General features: G+C 41.1%; 1 protein-coding gene across 1 annotated transcript in view; it reads right to left on the reverse strand.

Moving 5' to 3' along the window:
* Positions 1-22,389, reverse strand: part of MGA (MAX dimerization protein MGA) — a 108,988-nt gene that overhangs the window by 82,173 nt on the left and 4,426 nt on the right. The window contains exon 2 of the mRNA XM_081112857.1: positions 14,661-15,790. Within this exon, the coding sequence (XP_080968983.1) occupies positions 14,661-15,724 (1,064 nt within the window). The 5' untranslated portion in view covers positions 15,725-15,790. The remainder of the gene's footprint in view (positions 1-14,660; positions 15,791-22,389) is intronic.

The following is a 22,389-nucleotide window of genomic DNA, read 5'->3' on the forward strand; positions in this document are numbered from 1 at the left end:
AGAAATTAAATTTGTGATTTGAAACCTGCCAATAAAGAAACTCCAGTTTCCCTGATGAAGTCTATCAAACACATAATGAACTGACGTACACTATTACAGTCAATTAATATTTGACAAAGGAGGCAAGAACATAGAATGGAGTAAAGACCGTCTGTTCAACAATGGTGTTGGGAAAACTGGACATACAAAAAGATGGAAGCAGACCACCACTTACAAAATACATAATAAACTAAAAATGGATAAAAGACTTAAATGTAAGGCATGAAACCATAAAAATCTTAGAAGAAAACATAAGTAGTAAAATTTCAGAAAACTCATGTAGCAGAATTTTTGCAGATACATCTCCTAGAGCAAAGGAAACTAAGGAGAAAATAAACAAATCGAACTACATCAAAACAAAAAGCTTGCCGAAACCGGTTTGGCTCAGTGGATAGAGCGTCGGCCTGCGGACTGAGAGGTCCCAGGTTCGATTCCGGTCAAGGGCATGTACCTGGGTTGCGGGCACATCCCCAGTGGGAGATGTGCAGGAGGCAGCTGATCGATGTTTCTCTCTCATCGATGTTTCTAACTCTCTATCTCTCTCCCTTTCTCTCTGTAAAAAATCAATAAAAGATATTTAAAAAAAAAAAAAAGCTTCTGCAACGAAAGAAACCACCATCAAAATGAAAATGGAATCCACTGTACTAATATCCAAAATATTTAAAGTACTCATAAAACTCAACAAAAGGCAAACAATCCAATTAAAATATGGGCAAAAGACCTGAATAGACATTTCTCCAAAGAGGACATATAAATGGCCAACAGACATATGTAAGAATGTTCAAAGTCACTAATCATCAGAGAGATGCAAATTAAAACCACAATCTGCCGAAACCTGTCTGGCTCAGTGGATAGAGCGTCGGCCTGCGGACTGAAGGGTCCCAGGTTCGATTCCAGTCAAAGGCATATACCTGGGTTGCGGGCATATCCCCAGTAGGAGATGTGCAGGAGGCAGCTGATCGATGTTTCTCTCACATCGATGTTTCTAACTCTCTATCTCTCTCCCTTCCTCTCTGTAAAAAATCAATAAAATATATTAAAAAAAATAATTTAAAAAAAAACAAAATAAAATAAAATAAATAAAACCACAATCTACCAACGGCTATCATCAATAAGTCAACAAACAAGTGCTAGTGAGGATGTGGAGAAAAGGGAACACTAGTTTACTGCTGGTGGGAATGCAGATTGGTGCAGCCACTATGAAAAACAGTACGGAGTTTCCTCAAAAAATTAAAAATGGAATTTCCATTTGACCCAACAATCCCACTTCGGGGAATATATCCTAAAAACCTCAAAACACCAATCAGAAAGAATATGTGCACCTCTATGTTCACAGCAGCATTATTTACAATAGCTAAGATTTTGAAATAGCCCAAGTGCCCATCAGTAGATTAATGGGTTAAAAAGACTATGGGGCATTTACTAGTAAACAACTGAATACTATGCAGCTGTAAAAAAAGAGGGATCTCTTACCCTTTGGGACAGCATGGATGGACCTGGAAGGTATTATGCTAAGTGAAATAAGCCAATCTGAGAAAGATAAATTATCACATGATCTCACTTATTTGTGGAATCTAATGAACAAAATGAATGGACCAACAAAAAAGACCCAAAGCATGGAAGCATGGAACAGATCGACATACCTCGATGTGGGGATGTGGGGACAAAAGATAAATCAAAGGATTTACATAAATATATGCATAGCCCATGGACACAGGCAATAGGATTGTGAAGAACTTGGGGAGAAGGGGGGGAGGAGAGAAGGGTAGGAGAAGGGAAAATTGGAGGTATATGTAATACTATCAACAATAAAATATATATTTTAACAAAACACACAATGAAAAAATACCAATCTTACACAAACTCAGAAAATACATGAGAAGGCAACACTTTACAACTTGTTTTATGAAGAAAGCATAATCCTGAATCCAATGTATCAGAAATAAAAATACCAACAAATATCCTTCAAAAACATAGATGCAAAACCCTCAATAAAATATTAGCAAATTGAATCTGGCTATTAAAAAAAAATGTTATCATAACCAGGTTGTGCATATCTCAGGAATGCAAGGCTCATATAGCCCTAATCCCTCACCCAAAAAAAAATCAATGTAGACATATTAAAAAAAAATAAAGGAGTTCTAGCCAATTTGGCTCAGTGGAGAGAGTGTCGGCCTGCGGACTGAAGAGTCCCGGGTTCAATTCCACTCAAGGGCACATGCCTGGGTTGCGAACTTGATCCCCAGTAAAGACCTTGCAGGAGGCAGCCGATCAATGATTCTCTCTTATCACTGACTAGAGGCCCAGGGTCCCTAGTGGCTGCCCGCTGCTGGCCGGGGCCACCTTCCCTTCCCCCAGCCGACCCCAACCCCTGGTTGAACTCCCGGAAGAACTCCCGGTGCAGGGGACAAATTGCATACTACACTTTTTTTTTTTTTTAAATCTTTACTGTTCAGATTATTACATTTGTTCCTCTTTTTTCCCCATAACTCCCCTCCTCCCAGTTCCCGCCCCACCCTCCGCCCTCACCCCCCACCCACTGTCCTCATCCATAGGTGCACGATTTTTGTCCAGTCTCTTCCCGCATCTCCCACACCCCTTCCCCCGCCAAGAATAGTCAGTCCATTCCCTTTCTATGTCCCTGATTCTATTATAATCACCAGTTCATTCTGTTCATCAGATTATTTATTCACTTGATTCTTAGATTCACTTGTTGACAGATGCATATTTGTTGTTCATAATTTGTATCTTTACCTTTTTCTTCCTCTTCCTCTTCCTCTTCTTAAAGGATACCTTTCAGCATTTCATATAATACTGGTTTGGTGGTGATGAACTCCTTTAGCTTTTCCTTATCTGTGAAGCTCTTTATCTGACCTTCAATTCTGAATGATAGCTTTGCTGGATAAAGTAATCTTGATTATAGGTTCTTGCTATTCATCACTTTGAATATTTCTTGCCACTCCCTTCTGGCCTGCAAAGTTTCTGTTGAGAAATCAGCTGACAGTCGTATGGGTACTCCCTTGTAGGGAACTGTCTTTCTCTTGCTGCTTTTAAGATTCTCTCTTTGTCTTTTGCTCTTGGCATTTTAATGATGATGTGTCTTGGTGTGGTCCTCTTTGGATTCCTTTTGTTTGGGGTTCTCCACGCTTCTTGGACCTGTAAGTCCATTTCTTTCACCAGGTGGGGGAAGTTTTCTGTCATTATTTCTTCAAATAGGTTTTCAATATCTTGCTCTCTCTCATCTTCTGGCACCCCTATAATTCTGATGTTCGTACGCTTGAAGCTATCCCAGAAGCTCCTGACACTATCCTCGCATTTTTGGATTCTTTTTTCATTTTGCTTTTCTGGTTGGGTGTTTTTTGCTTCCTCGCATTTCAAATCATTGACTTGATTCTTGCGCTCCTCTGGTCTGCTGTCGGGAGTCTGTATAATATTCGTTAGTTCAGTCCGTGTATGCTTAATTTCTAGTTGGTTCCCCAACATAACATCGAGGGTCTCATTAGTTTTCTTGTAGATCTCATTAAGTTTATCGGCGGCTTCTAGACAGTTCTTGAGAGACCTTAAAAGTGTGGTTCTGAATTCAATATCTTCCATTGACAATTCTGTCCTGTTTCTTTGTCTCCGCATTTTGTTATGCTTTCTTGGTGCACCCCGTAGTGGTCTTTGTGCGCAGTCTTGTAGTTAAGCCTTTACTGTTGTAGCTAATACCAGGGAGGGTTTGACCTCCAGGCCAAGTGGCTGTGAGAATCAGCTGTGTCTGCAGTGAGAGAACTTCTGTCCTCTAGGGAGGTGCTAATCTAGCCTTTGCCTGAGGCTATCCGGCAAATGCCTCTGTGCAGGGCTTGGGTGGGGCGGGTCGAACAGGATCAACAGGGTGGGCCGGAGAGAGCAGTTATGGCGGCTCTCAGACCTGTCCTCAGGGGCTCTGCCTCTCTGAGTCCCAGCACCCGCTGCAAACCTCGGAGAGAAAGCTGCACTCGCTCTGACCGAAGCCAGACAGTCCCGCTTCTCCCGTTTGAGTCAGGGTCCCTAAAGACTCACCCAGATCTGGAGCTCAGAGTCTGCGACTCCCTCCCGACTGAAAGCTCCGGGCACTCCGCACCTCAGAATTTGACTTCAGCACTGCGCCTCCTCTGAGGGTCCGTATGCGTTTCTCTTTCCTCCTAGTTGTAGGACTTCCACTCAGCCAGCGTTCCTGTGGTACTGGGCGATGTCCGTTCCGTCTTTTAGTTTCACTGTTGAAGTAGTTGTTCAAGGCAGCAAACTCCGGCGTTAACCTATGCCGCCGTCTTGGTTCCAAAGATACTCTTTTTTTAGAGTACTTTTCCTCCAAGCTCATTGCCCAATGGATCTTCCATGCCACCATTAACCAGTTTAGGGAGGTAGGGTATAGTTTCGGGGTCGCCCCGCCGCCTCCTCAGCCTCCACAGTAGTTTTTTCTACACTTTTATTATACCGAATGTTTCTCCCTCTCCATCCTCTCTGAAATCAATAAAAATATGTAAAGAAAGAAGAAAAGAAAGGAAGGGAGGAAAGGAAGGGAGGAAGGGAGAGAGGGAGGGAGGAACGGAGGAAAGGAGGGAAGGAGGGAGGAAGGGAGGGAGGAAGGAAGGAGAGCATATGACACCTCAATTTATATAGGGAAAAAATTTGATAAAATTCAACACTCGCCCCGACCGGTTTGGCTCAGTGGATAGAGCGTCGGCCTGCGGACCGAAGGGTCCCAGGTTCGATTCCAGTCAAGGAAATGTACCTTGGTTGCGGGTATATCCACAGTGGGGGGTGTGCAGGAGGCAGCTGATCGATGTTCCTCTCTCATCAATGTTTCTAACTCTCTATCCCTCTCCCTTCCTTGCTGAAAAAATCAATAAAAAATATATTTAAAAAAAAAATTCAACACTCATTCCTTTTATATTTTTTAAGTATATTTCTATTGATTTCAGAGAGGAAGGGAGAGGGAGATAAGAGATAGAAACATCAATGATGATAGAGAATCATTGATTGCTGCCTCCTGCACGCCCCCATGCCCTGACCAGGAATCGAACCTTGACCTCTTGATTTATAGGTTGACGCTCAACCAGTGAGCCACACAGGCCAGGTTCAACACTCATTCTTAACACTCTGGAAATTAGGACAAGAAGGAAAGTTTCTCATGTGATAGAAGGAATTACAAAACCTACACATCCAGCATCATAACATCCAACTGAAAATATTAAACAATTTTCTGTAAAGATCAGGAGACATGACTAACCAGTCTCAACTTTTAGTTTTAACTTATTTTTTTAATATATATTTTATTGATTTTTTTACAGAGAGAAAGGAAGAGGGATAGAGTTAGAAACAACGATGAGAGAGAAACATCGATCAGCTGCCTCCTGCACACCCCCCACTGGGGATGTGCCTGCAACCAAGGTACATGCCCTTGACCGGAATCGAACCTGGGACCCTTCAGTCCGCAGGCCGACGCTCTATCCACTAAGCAAAACCGGTTATGGCAGTTTTTACTTATTGACTGAAGTCTAACCAGTGCAATAAAGCAAGAGAGACAAAGAATAGGCATAAAGATTGGAAAAGAAGAAAACTAACTTTTGTTCAGACAATATAATTGTATATGTAGAAAATCCAAAGGAACTAAAACTGAGTGAATTTAAGCAAGGTCAAGAGATACAAGATCAATATATAGCCCTAACCAGTTTGGCTCACTGATACAGCATCGGCCAATTTAAAAGCTTAGTGTGCTATACTCGGAAAACTACAGGATGTTAAAAAAAAGAGATAGAGGAAGACATAAACAAATGGAAGAATATATCATGTTCATGGATTGGTTAAAATCAACATCATTAAAATGTCCATACTACTCAAAGCAATCTACAGATTCAATGCAATCCCCATTAAAATACCAACAGCATATTTCACAGACATAGAACAAACTCTCTACAAAATTTCATATGGAACCAAAAAAGACCCCGAATAGCCAGAGCAATCCTGAGAAAAAAGAACAAACTTGGAGGGATCACAATACCAGATACCAAGCTATATTACAAAGCCACTGTTCTCAAAACTGCCTGGTACTAGCACAAGAACAGACATATAGATCAATGGAATAGAACAGAGAACCCACAAATCGACCCAAGTCATTGTGCTCAATTAATATTTGACAAAGGAGGCAAGAGCATACAATGGAGTCAAGACAGTCTCTTCAATAAATGGTTTTGGGAAAATTGGACAGACACATGCAAAAAAATGAAACTAGACCACCAACTTACACCATACACAAAAATCAACTCAAGATGGATAAAGGATATAACCCTTTGCGGTCCAATGTTACTTTTGGAATTCAAACAGTCTGGTCCAAATTAATTGACGGGATTGAATGTTGAACGTTTTAATGTTCTTATTGCTTGACGTTGGACCTGATCCTAGCGACTTGTCTGTCGAGTCAGCCTTGAGATTGGACCGAAAAGGGTTAAATGTAAGACGGGAAACCATAAAAATCTTAGAAGAATCCACAGGCAGCAAAATATCAGACATATGTTGTAGCAATATCTTTACCGATACAGCTCCTAGGACAATGAAAACTAAGGAAAAATAAATGGGACTACATCAAAATGAAAAGCTTCTGCACAGCAAAAGAAACCATCAACAAAACAACAAGAGAGCCCACTGCATGGGAGAACATATTTGCCAATGTTATATCCGATAAGGGTTTAATCTATAGGGAACTCATACATCTTAACAAAAGGAAGATAAACAATCCAATCAAAAAATGGGCAAAGGAGGAGGAAAACCAAGATGGTGGCATAGGTAAACACCGGAGATTGCTGCCTCGCACAACCACTTCAAAAATACAACTAAAAGACAGAACGGACATCATCCCCAACCACAGGTAGGCAGGCTGAGTGGAAATTCTATAACTAGAAGGAAAGAGAAAAGCATACCGAGACTCAGAGGAGGTGCGATGCAGAAGTAAAATACAGAAGTACAGAGGCGCATGGGGAGAGGGCTGGCGGCTGAGGACACGGTTGTCTTTTTCAATCGGGAGGAAGTCTCAAGCTCTGAGCTCCAGTTCCGGGCAAGTCACTGGAGACCCAGACTCATACGGGAGAAACCGGACTGTCTGGCATCGGTCGGAACTTGAGGGCAGCTTTCTCTCATAGGTGCTTGCAGCGATTGCCGGGATACTGAGAAGCAGAGCCTCTGAGGGCAGAACTGAGAGCAGCCATAACTGCTCGCTCTGACCTGTTGATCCCCTGGGACCCCGCCCCACCCAAGCCGTGCAGGAGGCTTTTGCATATGAAAGGCCTGGCCCTTTGCAATCTGAAAATTACCTAACAAGCTGCAGCTGGCCCAAAGCCCCTGGGCAACTTGCATTGCATCACAACTGGCTCCTGCTGGGTAGCCTCAGGCAAAGGCTAGATTAGCACCTCCTTAGAGATCCAGGAGCCAGTGTGCCCGTTGGTCAGAGTGGGACCATCCATATTGCAGCTCCTCAGATGCATAAAGGACACACTCAGGGGGCAGACTCAGTGACCATCAAAGCCCCATTGAAGCAAGTCTTGCCCCGGAGGAGTGTCTCCAGCACAGAAGTTCTCCTACTGCAGACACAGCTGATTCTCACAGCCAATTGGCCTGAAGGTCAATCCCTTCCAGTGTTACCTACAACAATCAAGGCTTAACTACAATAAGACTGTGCACAAAGCCCACAAGGGGGTGCACCAAGAGAGTCTACCTCAGGTAATTGGGGAGGCTGAGCCACTGGGCCCTATAGGACACCTAGCACACAAAGCCACTCTATTGACACAGCGAAGCATAAAAAAATGCGGAGACAAAGAAACAGGACACAAATGACAGAAATGAAGGAAAGCAAACTGCTGGATATAGAGTTCAAAACCACACTTTTAAGGTTTTTCAAGAATTTTCTAGAAACCACCGATAAACTTAATGAGACCCTCAAGAAATCTAATGAGACCCTCAAGGTTGTGATAAAGAACCAACTAGAAATTAAGCATACACTGACTGAAATAAAAGAATATTATACAGACTCCCAACAGCAGACTAGAGGATGACAAGAATCAAGTCAAAGATTTGAAATATGAAGAAGCAAAAAACACCCAACCAGAAAAGCAAAATGAAAAAAGAATCCAAAAATACGAAGATAGTGTAAGGAGCCTCTGGGACAGCTTCAAGCATACCAACATCAGAATTATAGGGGTGCCAGAAGATGAGAGAGAGCAAGATATTGAAAACCTATTTGAAGAAATAATGACAGAAAACTTCCCCCACCTGGTGAAAGAAATAGACTTACAGATCCAGGAAGCGCAGAGAACCCCAAACAAAAGGAATCCAAAGAGGACCACACCAAGACATATCATCATTAAAATGCCAAGAGCAAAAGACAAAGAGAGAATCTTAAAAGCAGCAAGAGAAAGACAGTCAGTTCCCTACAAGGGAGTACCCATACGACTGTCAGCTGATTTCTCAACAGAAAGGCCAGAAGGGAGTGGCAAGAAACATTCAAAGTGATGAATAGCAAGAACCTACAACCAAGATTACTTTATCCAGCAAAGCTATCATTCAGAACTGAAGGTCAGATAAAGATCTTCACAGATAAGGAAAAGCTAAAGGAGTTCATCACCACCAAACCAGTATTATATGAAATGCTGAAAGGTATCCTTTAAGAAGAGGAAGAGCCGAAACCAGTTTGGCTCAGTGGATGGAGCGTCGGCCTGGGGACTGAAAGTTCCCAGGTTCGATTCTGGTCAAGGGCATGTACCTGGGTTGCAGGCACATCCCCAGTAGATGTGCGGGAGGCAGCTGATCGATGTTTCTCTCTCATCGATGTTTCTAACTCTCCATCTCTCTCCCTTCCTCTCTGTAATAAATCAATAAAATATATTAAAAAAAAAAAGAGGAAGAAGAAAAAGGTAAAGATACAGACTATGAACAACAAATACACATCTATCAACAAGTAAATCTAAAAATCAAGGGAATAAATAATCTGATGAACAGAATAAACTGGTGATTATAATAGAATCAGGGGCATAGAAAGGGAGTGGACTGACTATTCTTGGGGGGGAAAGGGGTGTGGGGGATGCGGGGAGAGACTGAACAAAAATCGTGCACCTATGGATTAGGACAGTGGCGGGGGGGGGGGCGGTGAGGACGGAGGGGGGGTGGGAAACGGGTGGAGGGGAGTTATGGGGGGAAAAGAGTAACAACTGTAATAATCTGAACAATAAAGATTTAATTTTTTAAAAAAATGGGCAAAGAACCTAGAGAGACACTTTTTGAAAGAGGACATACAGAAGGCCAAGAGATATATGAAAACATGCTCAAAGTCACTAATCATCCAAGAGATACAAATCAAAACGGCAATGAGGTACCATCTCACACCTGTCAGAATGGTTACCATCAACAAGCGACAAGTGCTGGCGAGGGTGTGGAGAAAAAAGAATCCTCGTGCACTGCTGGTGGGAATGCAGACTGGTGCAGCCACTATGGAAAACAGTATGGCGTTTCCTCAAAAAATTAAAAATGGAACTCCCATTTAACCCAGTAACCCCACTTCTAGGAATATATCCCAAGAAATCAGAAACACCAATCAGAAAGTATATATGCACCCCTTTGTTCAGAGCAGCACAATTTGTAATAGCTAAGATTTGGAAACAGCCTAAGTGCCCATTAGAAGATGAGTGAATTAAAAAACTGTGATACAAAATAAGCCAGTCGGAGAATGATAAATATCACATGATCTCACTCATTTGTGGAATATGATGAACAACATAAAAACAAAAATAGGCCAAAACCGGTTTGGCTCAGTGGATAGAGCATCTGCCTGCGGACTGAAGGGTCCCAGGTTCGATTCCGGTCAAGGGCATGTACTTGGGTTGCGGGCACATCCCCAGTGGGGGATGTGCGGGAGGCGGCTGGTCGATGTTTCTCTCTCATCGATGTTTCTGACACTCTATCTCTCTCCCTCTCTGTAAAAAATCAATAAAATATATTTTAAAAAACAAACAAACAAACAAAAAAAAGTAGAACCACAGTCATTGAAGCATCAAACAGACTATCCAACCTATGAGGGAAGGCAGTGGGGCGGAGGGGGGGAGGACTGGGGGGGGGAGGGCATAAGAGATCAACCAAAGGACTTGTATGCATGCATATCAGCATAACAAATGCCCACAGACAGTAGGGGTGGGAGGGCATGTGCTGGGAGGTGGGAGCAGCTGAGGAGAGGTCAATGGGGGGAAAAGGAGACCTGTAATACTTTAAACAATAAAGAATTTTAAAAATAAAATAAATAAATAAAGATACGGAAGCAGCCCAAGTGACCATTAGTAGATGAGTGGATAAAAAAAGCTGTGGTAACCTCTCTCTCTCTCCCAATTTTTTTTGGGGGAGACAACCAAAATTTTTGGTGGCCTTCTAAAAAAAAAAACAAAACAAAAACCTATGGTACATTTACACAATAGAATACTATGCAACTGTAAGGAGGAAACCTTACCTTTTCCAACAGCATGGATGAACCTGGAGATTATTATGCTAAGCAAAATAAGCCAGTCAGTGAAAGAGAAATACTACATACTCTCACTTTTACTGGTATGTGGAATGTAATGAATAAACAAAATAGAACCGCAGGCATGGATACATGGAGCACACTGAGGGTGGCAGGAGGACTGGTTGAAGAAGTGTGAAGTGCTTAACCAAAGATCATATATGCATAGCCAATGGACACAGACAACAGTGCGGTGGTGGCCAGAGGGAGGAGGGGTGGGGGCTGCACGGAGGTGGACAAGAGAAGGGAAATGGGGGACATCTGTAATAGCATCAACAACAAATAAGAGTAAAAGAGAAAAAAAAGTACACAGGAAAACTCGTTTAGGTTATGTGCAAATACTCTGCTATCTTATATATTCCTATATAATAAAAGCTTAATATGCATATAGACTGAACGGTGGAACAACCAAACAACCGGTCACTATGATGAGCACTGACCACCAGGGCGTGTGCGTGGCACATGGCGGGTATCAGCCGCGGTGGGATGATGGAGCAGGTAAGCAGGGGTGCCAGATGAAGGCGGGGCACCGGTCGCTGTAATCGGGGCGAACCTCTGGTGGTTACTGAAAATTCTTTGCTCCCATGTGCCACGGTCCCGCCCGGTGCTCGCATCCACTGCTGGTGCCAGAACCACCACCCGCACCCACTGCCAGCGCCGGCCCCACTGACACCCACAGCCAGTGCCTGAGCCACCGCTCTCACTCACTGCCAGCACCATCAGCGAATGCAAGCAGCAGCTGCCAGCCCCAATCGCCCCTGAGGGCTTCTTCACCTCCCTCTGCTCCTGAGGGGTGATCGGGGCAGCAGCCGCCGCTTGCACCCACTGACAGTGCCGGCCCCGCTCAGCAGGTGCGAGCAGTGCCGGCACTGTCAGCGCGTGGGAGCTGGGCTGCCGGCAGAGAGGGGACTGAGTGCCGTGGCAGGAGGGGCCGGGTGGGGGCACAGAGGATGGGCCAAGACCCACTCCTGTGCCCACTGCAGCCTCGAGGCCCACATTCCTTTCAAGGTGCATGAATTCATGCACCAGGTCCCTAGTTTTATATAAGGGATTTGAGCATCTGCCAAATTTGGTCTTGGCGGGGGTTGGGGGGTTCTTGGACACAATCCCCCTTAGATATTAAGGGATAATTACACTGTGTCTACAATGTACCAGGCAAATTTTGTTGGGCCTGAGGATTACCAAAAAAACAGTGCCCACCCCACACTCAAGTAAATTACAGACCAGTGCAGGAAACAAAAAACTAGACAATACAATGTAATTTAATAGATATACAATAAAGATATGTACATGTACTAAGGATGTACATTCAAAAAAACCTGTAACATAATACCTTCCAAGACACTGGTGATAATTAAGTTAATAGAAAAAAGAAATCCACTGGGAAAAGGAAATGTGGAATGAAAAAGAAAATAGAAGAGCTCTTGAAATCTGATAGCTGCAATAAAAACTTTAGCAAGTTAAAAAAAACTTTACCAAGTTAGAAGGTAAATCAATGAAACTTCAACATAAAGTAGAGGAAAAAGATAACCGACAATAGAAGACTGATAAGATAATCAATCCAGGAGATGGAATATCCAACTATAAGGAGTTTAAAAAAAAAAAGAAAAAAGTGAAAGTGAAAAACTTAGACAAATTATACTAAAAGTGTTCCTAGAACCACAGTACATGAATTTCTTAATTGAAAAAAAATAGCACAATGATGAGAAGAACCACACCAAGGCCCATCACTATAAAATTTCATAATATAAGGAATGAACAAAAGATCTTAAGAGCCTTCAAATGACCAGGAATCAAAATGGCATCAAATCCTCAACAGGTGCCCTAACTGCTTTGGCTCTGTGAATAGAGCATCGGCCTGCGGACTGAAGGGTTCTGGGTTCTATTCCAGTCAAGGGTTGCGGACTCAATCCCCTGTGGGGGGCGAGCAGGAGGCTGCCAATTGATGATTCTCATCACTGATGTTTTTATCTCTCTCTCTGAAATTAATAAAAATGTATTTTAAAAGAATTCTCAACAGGAAACGGGAACTTGCAATGCATTTTCAGCACAGAACTAACCAAACAATTTATAAAGTACGAGGGCAAAATAAAACTATTTTTCAACATGTAAGAAGAAAATTAGGATTTCAAAGGGAGAAGAGCAAGGGACTATTATTATTTTCATCAGAAGTTACTTTACTTAAACATGCTAAAATTCTAGGTCCCATATATCCTTTCTATTAATTTTACTGAAAGATATACGTGATCAAAAAGAGACACAGACAGCCCAGCCGGTGTGGCTCAGTGATGGAGTGCCAACCCATGAACCAAAAAGTCACTGGTTCAATTCCCTGTCAGGGCACATGCCCGGGTTATAGGCTCAATCCCAGGTAGGGGGTGTGCAGGAAACAGCCCATCGATGTCTCTCTCTCTCTACCCTCCTCCCTTCCTCTCTAAAATCAATAAAAACATTTTTTTTAAAAAAGGAGACAGCCCTAGCCTGTTTCTCTCAGTGGATAGAGCAGGGGTCCTCAAACTTTTTAAACAGGGGGCCAGTTCACTGTCCCTCAGAACGTTGGAGGGCCGGACTATAGTTTAAAAAAAAAACTATGAACAAATTCCTATGCACACTGCACATGTCTTATTTTGAAGTAATAAAACAAAACGGGAACAAATACAATATTTGTATTTGCATGTGGCCCGCAGGCCGTAGTTTGAGGACCCCTGGGATAGAGCATCAGCCTATAGACCAAAGGGTCCCTGGCTCAATTCTGGTCAAGGGTACATGCCCGGTTGTAGGCTCAATCCCCAGTAGGGGGCCTGCAGGAGGCGGCCAATCAATGATTCTCTCATCATTGATGTTTCTCTCTCTCTCCCCCTCTCCCTTCCTATCTGAAATCAATAAAAATATATTTTAAAAATAATAAAAAATATATATATCCTCAGGTGAAGGTTAAAAAAATATATATATAAGAGGTTGTCAGAGGTTCGAGGGAAAGAATTAACAGGCAGAGCACAGAGAATTTTTAGTGCAATGAAAATACTCTATGTATGTATGTAAGGTGGATATATGTCATTATATACATTTGTCCAAACTCATAGACTGTACAACACAAAGAGTAAACCCTAATGTACTAATGTAATCTATGGACTTTGGGTGATTATGTGTAAATGCAGGTTCATCAATAGAAACAAATGTACTGCTCTCATGGGGGATCTTGATAATGGAGGAGGCTATGCATGTGTTGGGGCATATGATCTATAGAAAAACTCTATACCTTCCCCTCAATTTTGCAGATTTTGTTGTGAACCTAAAACTGCTCTAAAAAAAATAGCCCTTGATTGAAAAAATAATAAAAATCCCTGGCTGGTGTGGCTCACTTGGTTGGAGCGCTGTCCTGTATACCAAAAGGTGGTGGATTCGATTCCTACTCGGGGCATACACTCTGGTTTAGGGTTCAATCCTCTACCAGAGACAACCTATCCATTTTTCTCTCTCCCATTGATGTTTCTCTCTCCATCTCTCTCCCTTCCTCTCAAATCCATTTAAAAAAAAAAAAAAAAACAACTTTCCATTAAAAATCATAAATAATGCAAGTTCAATGCTATTTTAACCTAAGGGTATAATAATAACTTTCAGCTTGCTTTTCAGTCAGGCAATTTATGGGTTAAGATATCCACAGATAGTAAATTCTTAAGTATTAAGTGTACTTTGAATCCCTTCTGTAACTTGTCTGAATCTAAGTTTTCTTTCAATTATGACATTTCTTGGAAGTCATTTCTTTTCCCTTCCTCAATTAAGTGTGTCTACATATAACCAAGGAACAGTCCTATGCATGATTAAGAAAATTATAAGTCTAAATGAATGAAAGATCCCCATTCTGATAAATCATCTAATTTGCCTACAATTCTGAATCCTCAACACAACTGATATTACAGAGAAATGAACCATCACTTCACAGAATGTAAAAGCAGTTGTGGTGTATTTAGCTTACATTTACCATTGTCTATGAAAATCAGCAGTCCACACAAACATGCTCAATCCAAAATCTTTTATCACTAGAAACAGAAAAACTGTTACCTACCTTTCAGAAACCTCTTGTTTAAACTGAGTAACTTCACCAACTGATGAATCAATATCCATGAAACCAAGAAAGTCTTGATTTATATTAAGGAAAGGCTTCTCCAAACCCTTGTCTGATATCTCATGACCCCTAGATAAAGGATCTGAATCAGTTAGCTGTATCTCTGACCCTTCACCTTCTGTGAGACGGGCCCGTTGAGCAGGAGAACTGGGAACACTATTACCTTCTTGGTCAGAGCTGTTTTTTTGCTTTCCATCTCTCTGGGGCTTACTATTCAGCCCATCATCCCGGAAGCCTTTAGCAAATGGATTGTAATCTATTTTCAGCTGAGTAATCTGTATGTTCTGATAAGCTGTTACTGCAAAGAATTCAGTCTGTGGGAAGGTAAATGTGTGGACACCAGGGCCATTTAACTGAATCACTTCAGTAGCCTTTTCTGCAGGTACCAAATGAAGCCTTGGCAGGTATCGATGCATAGAGTGCAAGATAATATGCCCTTCTTGGTCCAGTGTATTGTTGGTAAGTTTCAGTTTATAGAAAGATACTGGTTGGTGCATCCAATAATGACCTGTGGAAGGAGATTCTGGATGAATAAAAACCCTCCCCAAAACATGGGGCTCTGCCTTCCCACTGGGTTCCCACCAGCGACCATTCCACTTATAACGATGGTTATCCACAGGAGATATATCCATGACAAGGATATACTTCTTATTTGAATCTAAACCTGTTATCCAATAACGACAGTAAGGAAACATGCGTCTTCCCTGCTTGGTCAGAATCATCTCTGTGCTTCGATGATAGAATTCATTCCACATACTATTGTTATCCAAGGTGACAGTGATACCTCCCACAGTGCAATCAGCTGGAAGGCAAATCTTCCCTGTAGATTTTCCTGGGGATGACACACTGGTAGCCAAAGCACAAGCATCCCTATTAGTAACCAAAATTCCTTGATCTGTTTTGCCATTTCCTGCCTGTTTTAGGATGACAAAGAAGGTAGGTGCTGCTCCTGCCATTGTCCCACCATCTTGACTAGCCAATATTATCTGCTGTTTTTCCTCCATGATTCCAGTGGGAAACTCGTAGTAAGATAACTGTAGTCACCACATAGTCACAATGGCCTTCTCAGCCTAAAAAATAAGCAGAAAAACAAAAACCCTTTAATTAAGTGAATATTTTGTTAACATAGATGACAAGAATAATTGTTATCTCCAAAAGATATTCCTAAATTCTACTAAAATGTTGCTTCTATCTTTATCCCTTTCCCTTCCTCTATCTCTAAAAAGAATAAAAACATTTTTTTTAAGAAATAGGTAAAATGCTACCTTAACTTGATAGTACACACATTTAAAGAAACCATGACAGCCCTGGCAGCCCTAGCCAGTGTGGCTCAGCTGGTTGAGTGCAGTCCCACCCATGTTTGGTCCCTGGATCGCTGGGTCCCAGTCTAGGTGCAAGTGGAGGCAACTGATTGATGTTTCTCTCTCACATCAATGTGTCTCTCTCCCTCTCCCTTCCTCTCTCTAAAATCAACAAAAACATTTTTTTTAAAAAAAAAAAGCAAAGAAAAAAAGAAACCACAAATTTCAGAAGGATCATTTAAATCACAACCCATTCCTCAGCCTAATTTTTTTAAACTCCTCAGAAAAGCTTGATAATAAGTATAACACAAAACCTTTGATAAATTCAACATCATATACATGTTTTATATCTGGAAAATATCATGCAAGTAAAATTGAAAAAACAAATGACTAACTGGGAAAGGGTGTTTGCAAATTATATCCTAGTAACTCATTTACCTAATATAAAGAGGGTTCCTACAAGACCAAAAATCTAATAGAAAAATGGGCAAATGAGAGGAAGAGCCAATGGCTATGAAAATGTACATAGTCTTAGCATAAAAGAAATGGTAATGGAAATCATACGGAGATACTGTTTTTGACCTTATTAAACTGGCAAAAATCAAAGTTTGGTAGAGGTATTGGAAAGGGTGTCAGAAAGGGCAACATAAAAATATCGAAAGTACAAATGCATACATCCCATGGAACAGTTCTAGGACTTTATCTTAAATATACACTCATACACACACACACACCTGTAATAAATATGTACAGATTAGTCCCTGCTTTTCTACTTTGAACAGCAAAAAACTGGAGAAAAAGTCCATCAATGGAGACCAGTTAAGTAAATGGTGGTATATCCAAAATGAAATATTCTGCAGCTACAAAGGAAAACTATATAAACTTCATGAACTCATACAAAATTACCTATAAAATATATTAAGGGCAAAAGGTCCAAAAGAGTTGTTATAGATTATGTAACTCTTCTTCATAAAGTAAACCAAAAAAAAAAAAAGCACAAAACCTGGCCTGGTGGCTCAGTTGCTTAAAGCATCCTCCCCATACAGCAAAAGTTTGTGGGTTCAATTTCTGGCCACAGCACATACCTAGGTTGCAGGTTCAATGCCCGGTTTGAGCGTGTAAGGGAGGAAACCAATCAGTGTTCCTCTCACATCAAAGTTTCCCCCTCCCCTCCCCTTCCCTCCCCTCCCCTTCTCTCCCCCACCCCCCCTTTCCTCTCTAAAATCAATTTAAAACAACAACAGCCCTAGATGGTTTGGCTCACTGGACAGAGCGTCAGCCTGCGGACGGAAGGGTCCCAGGTTCGATTCCGGCCAAGGGCATGTACCTTGGTTGCAGGCACATCCCCAATAGGGGGTGTGCAGGAGGCAGCTGATAGATGCTTCTCTCTCATCGATGTTTCTAACTCTCTATCCCTCTCCCTTCCTTTCTGTAAAAAATCAATAAAATATATTTTTAAAAAAAACAAAAAACATTCCTTGGGTGAGGATTTAAACAAAAACATATAGCCCTAGCCAGTTTGGCTGAGTGGATAAAAGTTTCAGCCTGTGCCTGAAGGGTCCTGGGTTCAATTCCGGTCAAGGGCATGTGCCCGGGTTGTGGGCTTGATCCCCAGTAGGGGGCATGCAGGAGCCAATCAATAATTCTCTCTCATCATTGATGTTTCTCTTTCTCTCTCTCTCTCTCTCTCTCTCTCTCTCTCTCTCTCTCTCTCTCTCCTTCCTCTCTGAAATCAATAAAAATATATTTTTTCTTGATAAAAACTCTCAGCAAGATAGGAATTGAGGGATCATACCTCAACATAATAAAAGCCATATATGACAAACCCACAGCCAACAACATACTCAATGGGCAAAAACTAAAACCATTCCCCCTAAAAACAGGAACAAACAGGGATGCCCCCTCTCACCACTCCTGTTCAACATAGTACTGGAAGTACTAGCCATTGCGATCAGGCAAGAAGAAATAAAAGGCATCCAGATTGGAAAAGAAGAAGTAAAACTGTCCTTATTTGCAGATGACATGATACTGTACATACAGAACCCTAAAGACTCCATCAAAAAATTATTAGACTTAATAAATGAATTCGGCAATGTAGCAGGATACAAAGTTAATGCTAAGGCCGAATCGATTTGGCTCAATGGATAGAGCGTCGGCCTGCGGACTCAAAGGTCCCGGGTTCGATTCCGGTCAAGGGCATGTACCTTGGTTGCGGGCACATCCCCAGTAGGAGGTGTGCAGAAGGCAGCTGATCCATCTCTCTCATCGATGTTTCTAACTGTCTATCCCTCTCCCTTCTTCTCTGTAAAAAATCAATAAAATATATATATTTAAAAAAAAAAAAAGACAAAATTAATGCTAAGAAATCCATGGCATTTCTTTACACCAATAGTGAACTTACAGAAAGTGAAACTACAGAAGCAATCCCATTTACCATTGCACCAAAAAAATTAAAATACCTAGGAATAAACTTAACTAAGGAGGTAAAAGACTTATATGCCAAAAACTACAGGACACTGAAAAAAGAGATAGAGGAAGACATAAACAGATGGAAGAATATACCGTGTTCATGGATTGGTAGAATCAACATCATCAAAATGTCCATACTACCCAAAGCAATTTATAGATTCAATGGAATCCCCATTAAATTACCAACGGCATATTTCACAAATCTAGAACGAACATTCCAAAAATTCATCTGGAATAAAAAAAGACCCCGAATAGCTGCAGCAATCCTGAGAAAGAACAAAGTAGGTGGGATCTCAATACCAGATATCAAACTGTATTACAAAGCCACTGTTCTTAAAACAGCTTGGTACTGGCACAAGAACAGACATATAGATCAATGGAATAGAACAGAGACCCCAGAAATCGACCCAAACCACTATGCCCAATTAATATTCGACAAAGGAAGCAAGACAGTCTCTTCAATAAATGGTGTTGGGAAAATTGGACAGATACATGCAAAAAGATGAAACTAGACCACCAACTCACACCATACACAAAAATAAACTCAAAATGGATAAAAGACTTAAACGTAAGATGGGAAACCATAAAAATACTAGAGGAATCCACAGGCAGCGAAATCGCAAACATATGCCGAAGGAATTTCTTCTCTGATAATGCTCCTAGGGCAATGGAAACTAAAGAGAAAATAAACAAATGGGACTACATCAAAATAAAAAGCTTTTGCACAGCAAAGGAAACCATCAACAAAACAACAAGAAGACCCACTACATGGGAGAACATATTTGCCAATGATACCACCAATAAGGGTTTAATTTCCAACATTTACAGGGACCTCATGAAACTTAACAAAAGGAAGATAAACAATCCAAAAAAAAAAGGGCAACGGACCTAGATAGACACTTTTAGAAAGAGGACATACAGAAGGCCGAAAGACATATGAAAACATGCTCAAAGTCACTAATTATACGAGAGATGCAAATCAAAATGACAATGCGTTATCATCTCACACCTGTCAGAATGGCTATCATCAACAAATCAACAAACAAGTGTTGGAGAGGATGTGGAGAAAAAGGAACCCTCCTGCACTGCTGGTGGGAATGCAGACTGGTGCAGCCACTGTGGAGAACAGTATGGAGCTACCTCAAAAAACTAAAAATGGAACTCCCATTTGACCCAGTGATCCCACTACTAGGAATATATCCCAAGAAACCAGAAACGCCAATCAGAAAGGATATATGCACCCCTATGTTCATAGCAGCACAATTCACCATAGCTAAGATTTGGAAACAGCCTAAGTGCCCATCAGCAGATGAATGGATTAGAAAACTGTGGTACATATACACAATGAAATACTATGCTGCGGTAAAAATAAAAAAAAAGGAACTCTTGCCTTTTGCAACAGCATGGATGGAACTGGAGAGCATTATGCTAAGTGAAATAAGCCAGTCAGAGAAAGATAAATACCACATGATCTCACTCATTTGTGGATTATAGAGAACAACATAGACTGATGAAAAGGGACAGACCCAAAGACTAAGAAACAGCAATCAGGCTATCAATCCCCAGAAGGAAAGTAGGAGAGGGCGGGGGTAAGGGGAAGAGATCAACAGAAGGACTTGTATACATGTATATAAGCCAAACCAGTGGACATGGACAACAGGGAGCATGAGTGTGCGGGGTGGGGGGGGGGGGGGGGGGTTGGGGTTAATGGGAGGGATGAGGACACATTTGTAATACCTTAACTAATAATAAATAATAATAAAAAAAAAAACACAGCACACAGAATATGTATGTATTTGCTTGACATAGATTGTAAAGACAGAAAAGGAACTGGTAGTATTAGCTATATCCCGGGAAAACTGAGTGGCTGGGAAAATACATACTGACATGTTCTAGATTTTATATCTTTTGAACATACAACCCACTCCAAAAAAACAGACTTAAAAAGCAAATTAGTTAATTCTTAAAAGTTATAACGAAAAACACAATATTGTATGGTTCCATTTATACAAAATGTCCAGAATAGGCAAATCTAGAGATAAAAAGTAAATCTGTGGTTGCCAGGAAACACGGAGAGAGGGATAATTCAGACAATTGCTAATGGGTATGGCATATCTGGGGTGGGGAGTGAAAACATTCAGGAACTAGAAACCACTTAAGTGTATCTGTTAAGATGCTGAAATGTATGCTATGTGAATCAAATCTCAATAAAAAGTTGCAAAGAGCCGAAACCGGTTTGGCTCAGTGGATAGAGCGTCGGCCTGCGGACTGAAAGGTCCCAGGTTCGATTCCAGTCAAGGGCATGTACCTGGGTTGCGGGCATATCCCCAGTGGGAGATGTGCAGGAGGCAGCTGATCGATGTTTCTCTCTCATCGATGTTTCTGACTCTCTGTCTCTCTCCCTTCCTCTCTGTAAAAAATCAATAAAATATATTAAAAAAAAAAAAGTTGCAAAGAAATCTCAGATTAAATTTAACTGAACTAGTGTTCTAAATTACCTAAATATTCTACAAGAAATAATCACCTCCAATTAGCCTTTGTACAAAAAAGGAAGATGCTACATCATTACTCCTATATAACTGGGTCAGTAATTTTGATTAATCAAATTCAGCCACTATGGGTGCTTCTCATTTATGTTTTGTGTTTTTAATCCTCACCCGAGTATATTTCTCCATTGATTTTTAGAGAGAGTTGGAAAGCGGAGGAGAGACAGAAAGAAATATCAATGTGAGAGAAACACATCAATTGTTTGCCTCCTGCACGCCCTGACCAGGGCCCAGGCCAGGGATGAGCCTACAACCAAGGTATCTGACCTTGACTGGAATCAAACAGGAAACCTTCGCTGCGTCCACTCACCCAAACCGGCTAGGGCTGGGTGCTCCTCATTTTATTTAAAAAGTCTAATTTTACCTTTCATCAGACCTACTGACAAGCAATAAAAACGTCTGATTTTTATCTCTTCTTACAAGATTGGCCACATCACCCCCCTCCCCCCCCAAAAAAAACCCTCCAAAACTTAACATATTCTCTAGCCTAAGGATAATAGACACAAGTATTTTAAAAATCAAGACTTCAGAAAGGTTAGCTATTGATTCCTATTATGGCTAAATATAGAGGTAGAAACCCACTTCCTAACACTAAAGCATAAATACTAGGAAAGGTGAAAAAAGAATCATTCCTCTGATTTAAAGCTTATTTTTAAAAGATAAAATTTAGGGTGACTCTTTTCAAAAGCTGCCTCAGGCTTAAGACAAGTAGGTTCATTGGTTTACTAAAACTAAGAAGTTTAGGTAAACACCTATCAGATATTCATAAGACTAAGTTTAAACAAAAAAGGTGACTGTAAAAAGAGTAAAGCTTAGCCGAAACCGGTTTGGCTCAGTGGATAGAGCGTCGGCGTGTGGAAAGGTCCCAGGTTCGATTCCGGTCAAGGACATGTACCTGGGTTGCAGGCACATCCCCAGTGGGAGATGTGCAGGAGACAGCTGATCGATGTTTCTCTCTCATTGATGTTTCTGACTCTCTATCTCTCTCCCTTCCTCTCTGTGAAAAATCAATAAAATATATTAAAAAAAAAAAAGAGTAAAGCTTAGAGAACTCACAAAAACTAATACCTCTACAATAGTATATTAACTCAAATAATGCAAACTCCTAATGCTATATTTAGTCCACATATTTCAAAGTTTTGTGAGCAATTATGCAAAAATGTTAAATGCACTTAAATATGACTATTGACAAAGAACTATTTGAAAATATGTTTTAGCTATCCCAAACCTATGAGTATCTAAAAGGATTCAGAATGTCTTAAAAATTATCTTCTATAATATAAAAGCTTGGTTTTCAGACAATTCCAGGTAAAACAAGGACAAAGAAATTTTAAACAAGGCTTTAAAAATCAC

The sequence above is a fragment of the Myotis nattereri genome, assembly GCF_964212035.1.
Source record: "Myotis nattereri genome assembly, chromosome: 1".
In the NCBI taxonomy this organism is placed as follows: Eukaryota; Metazoa; Chordata; class Mammalia; order Chiroptera; family Vespertilionidae; genus Myotis; species Myotis nattereri.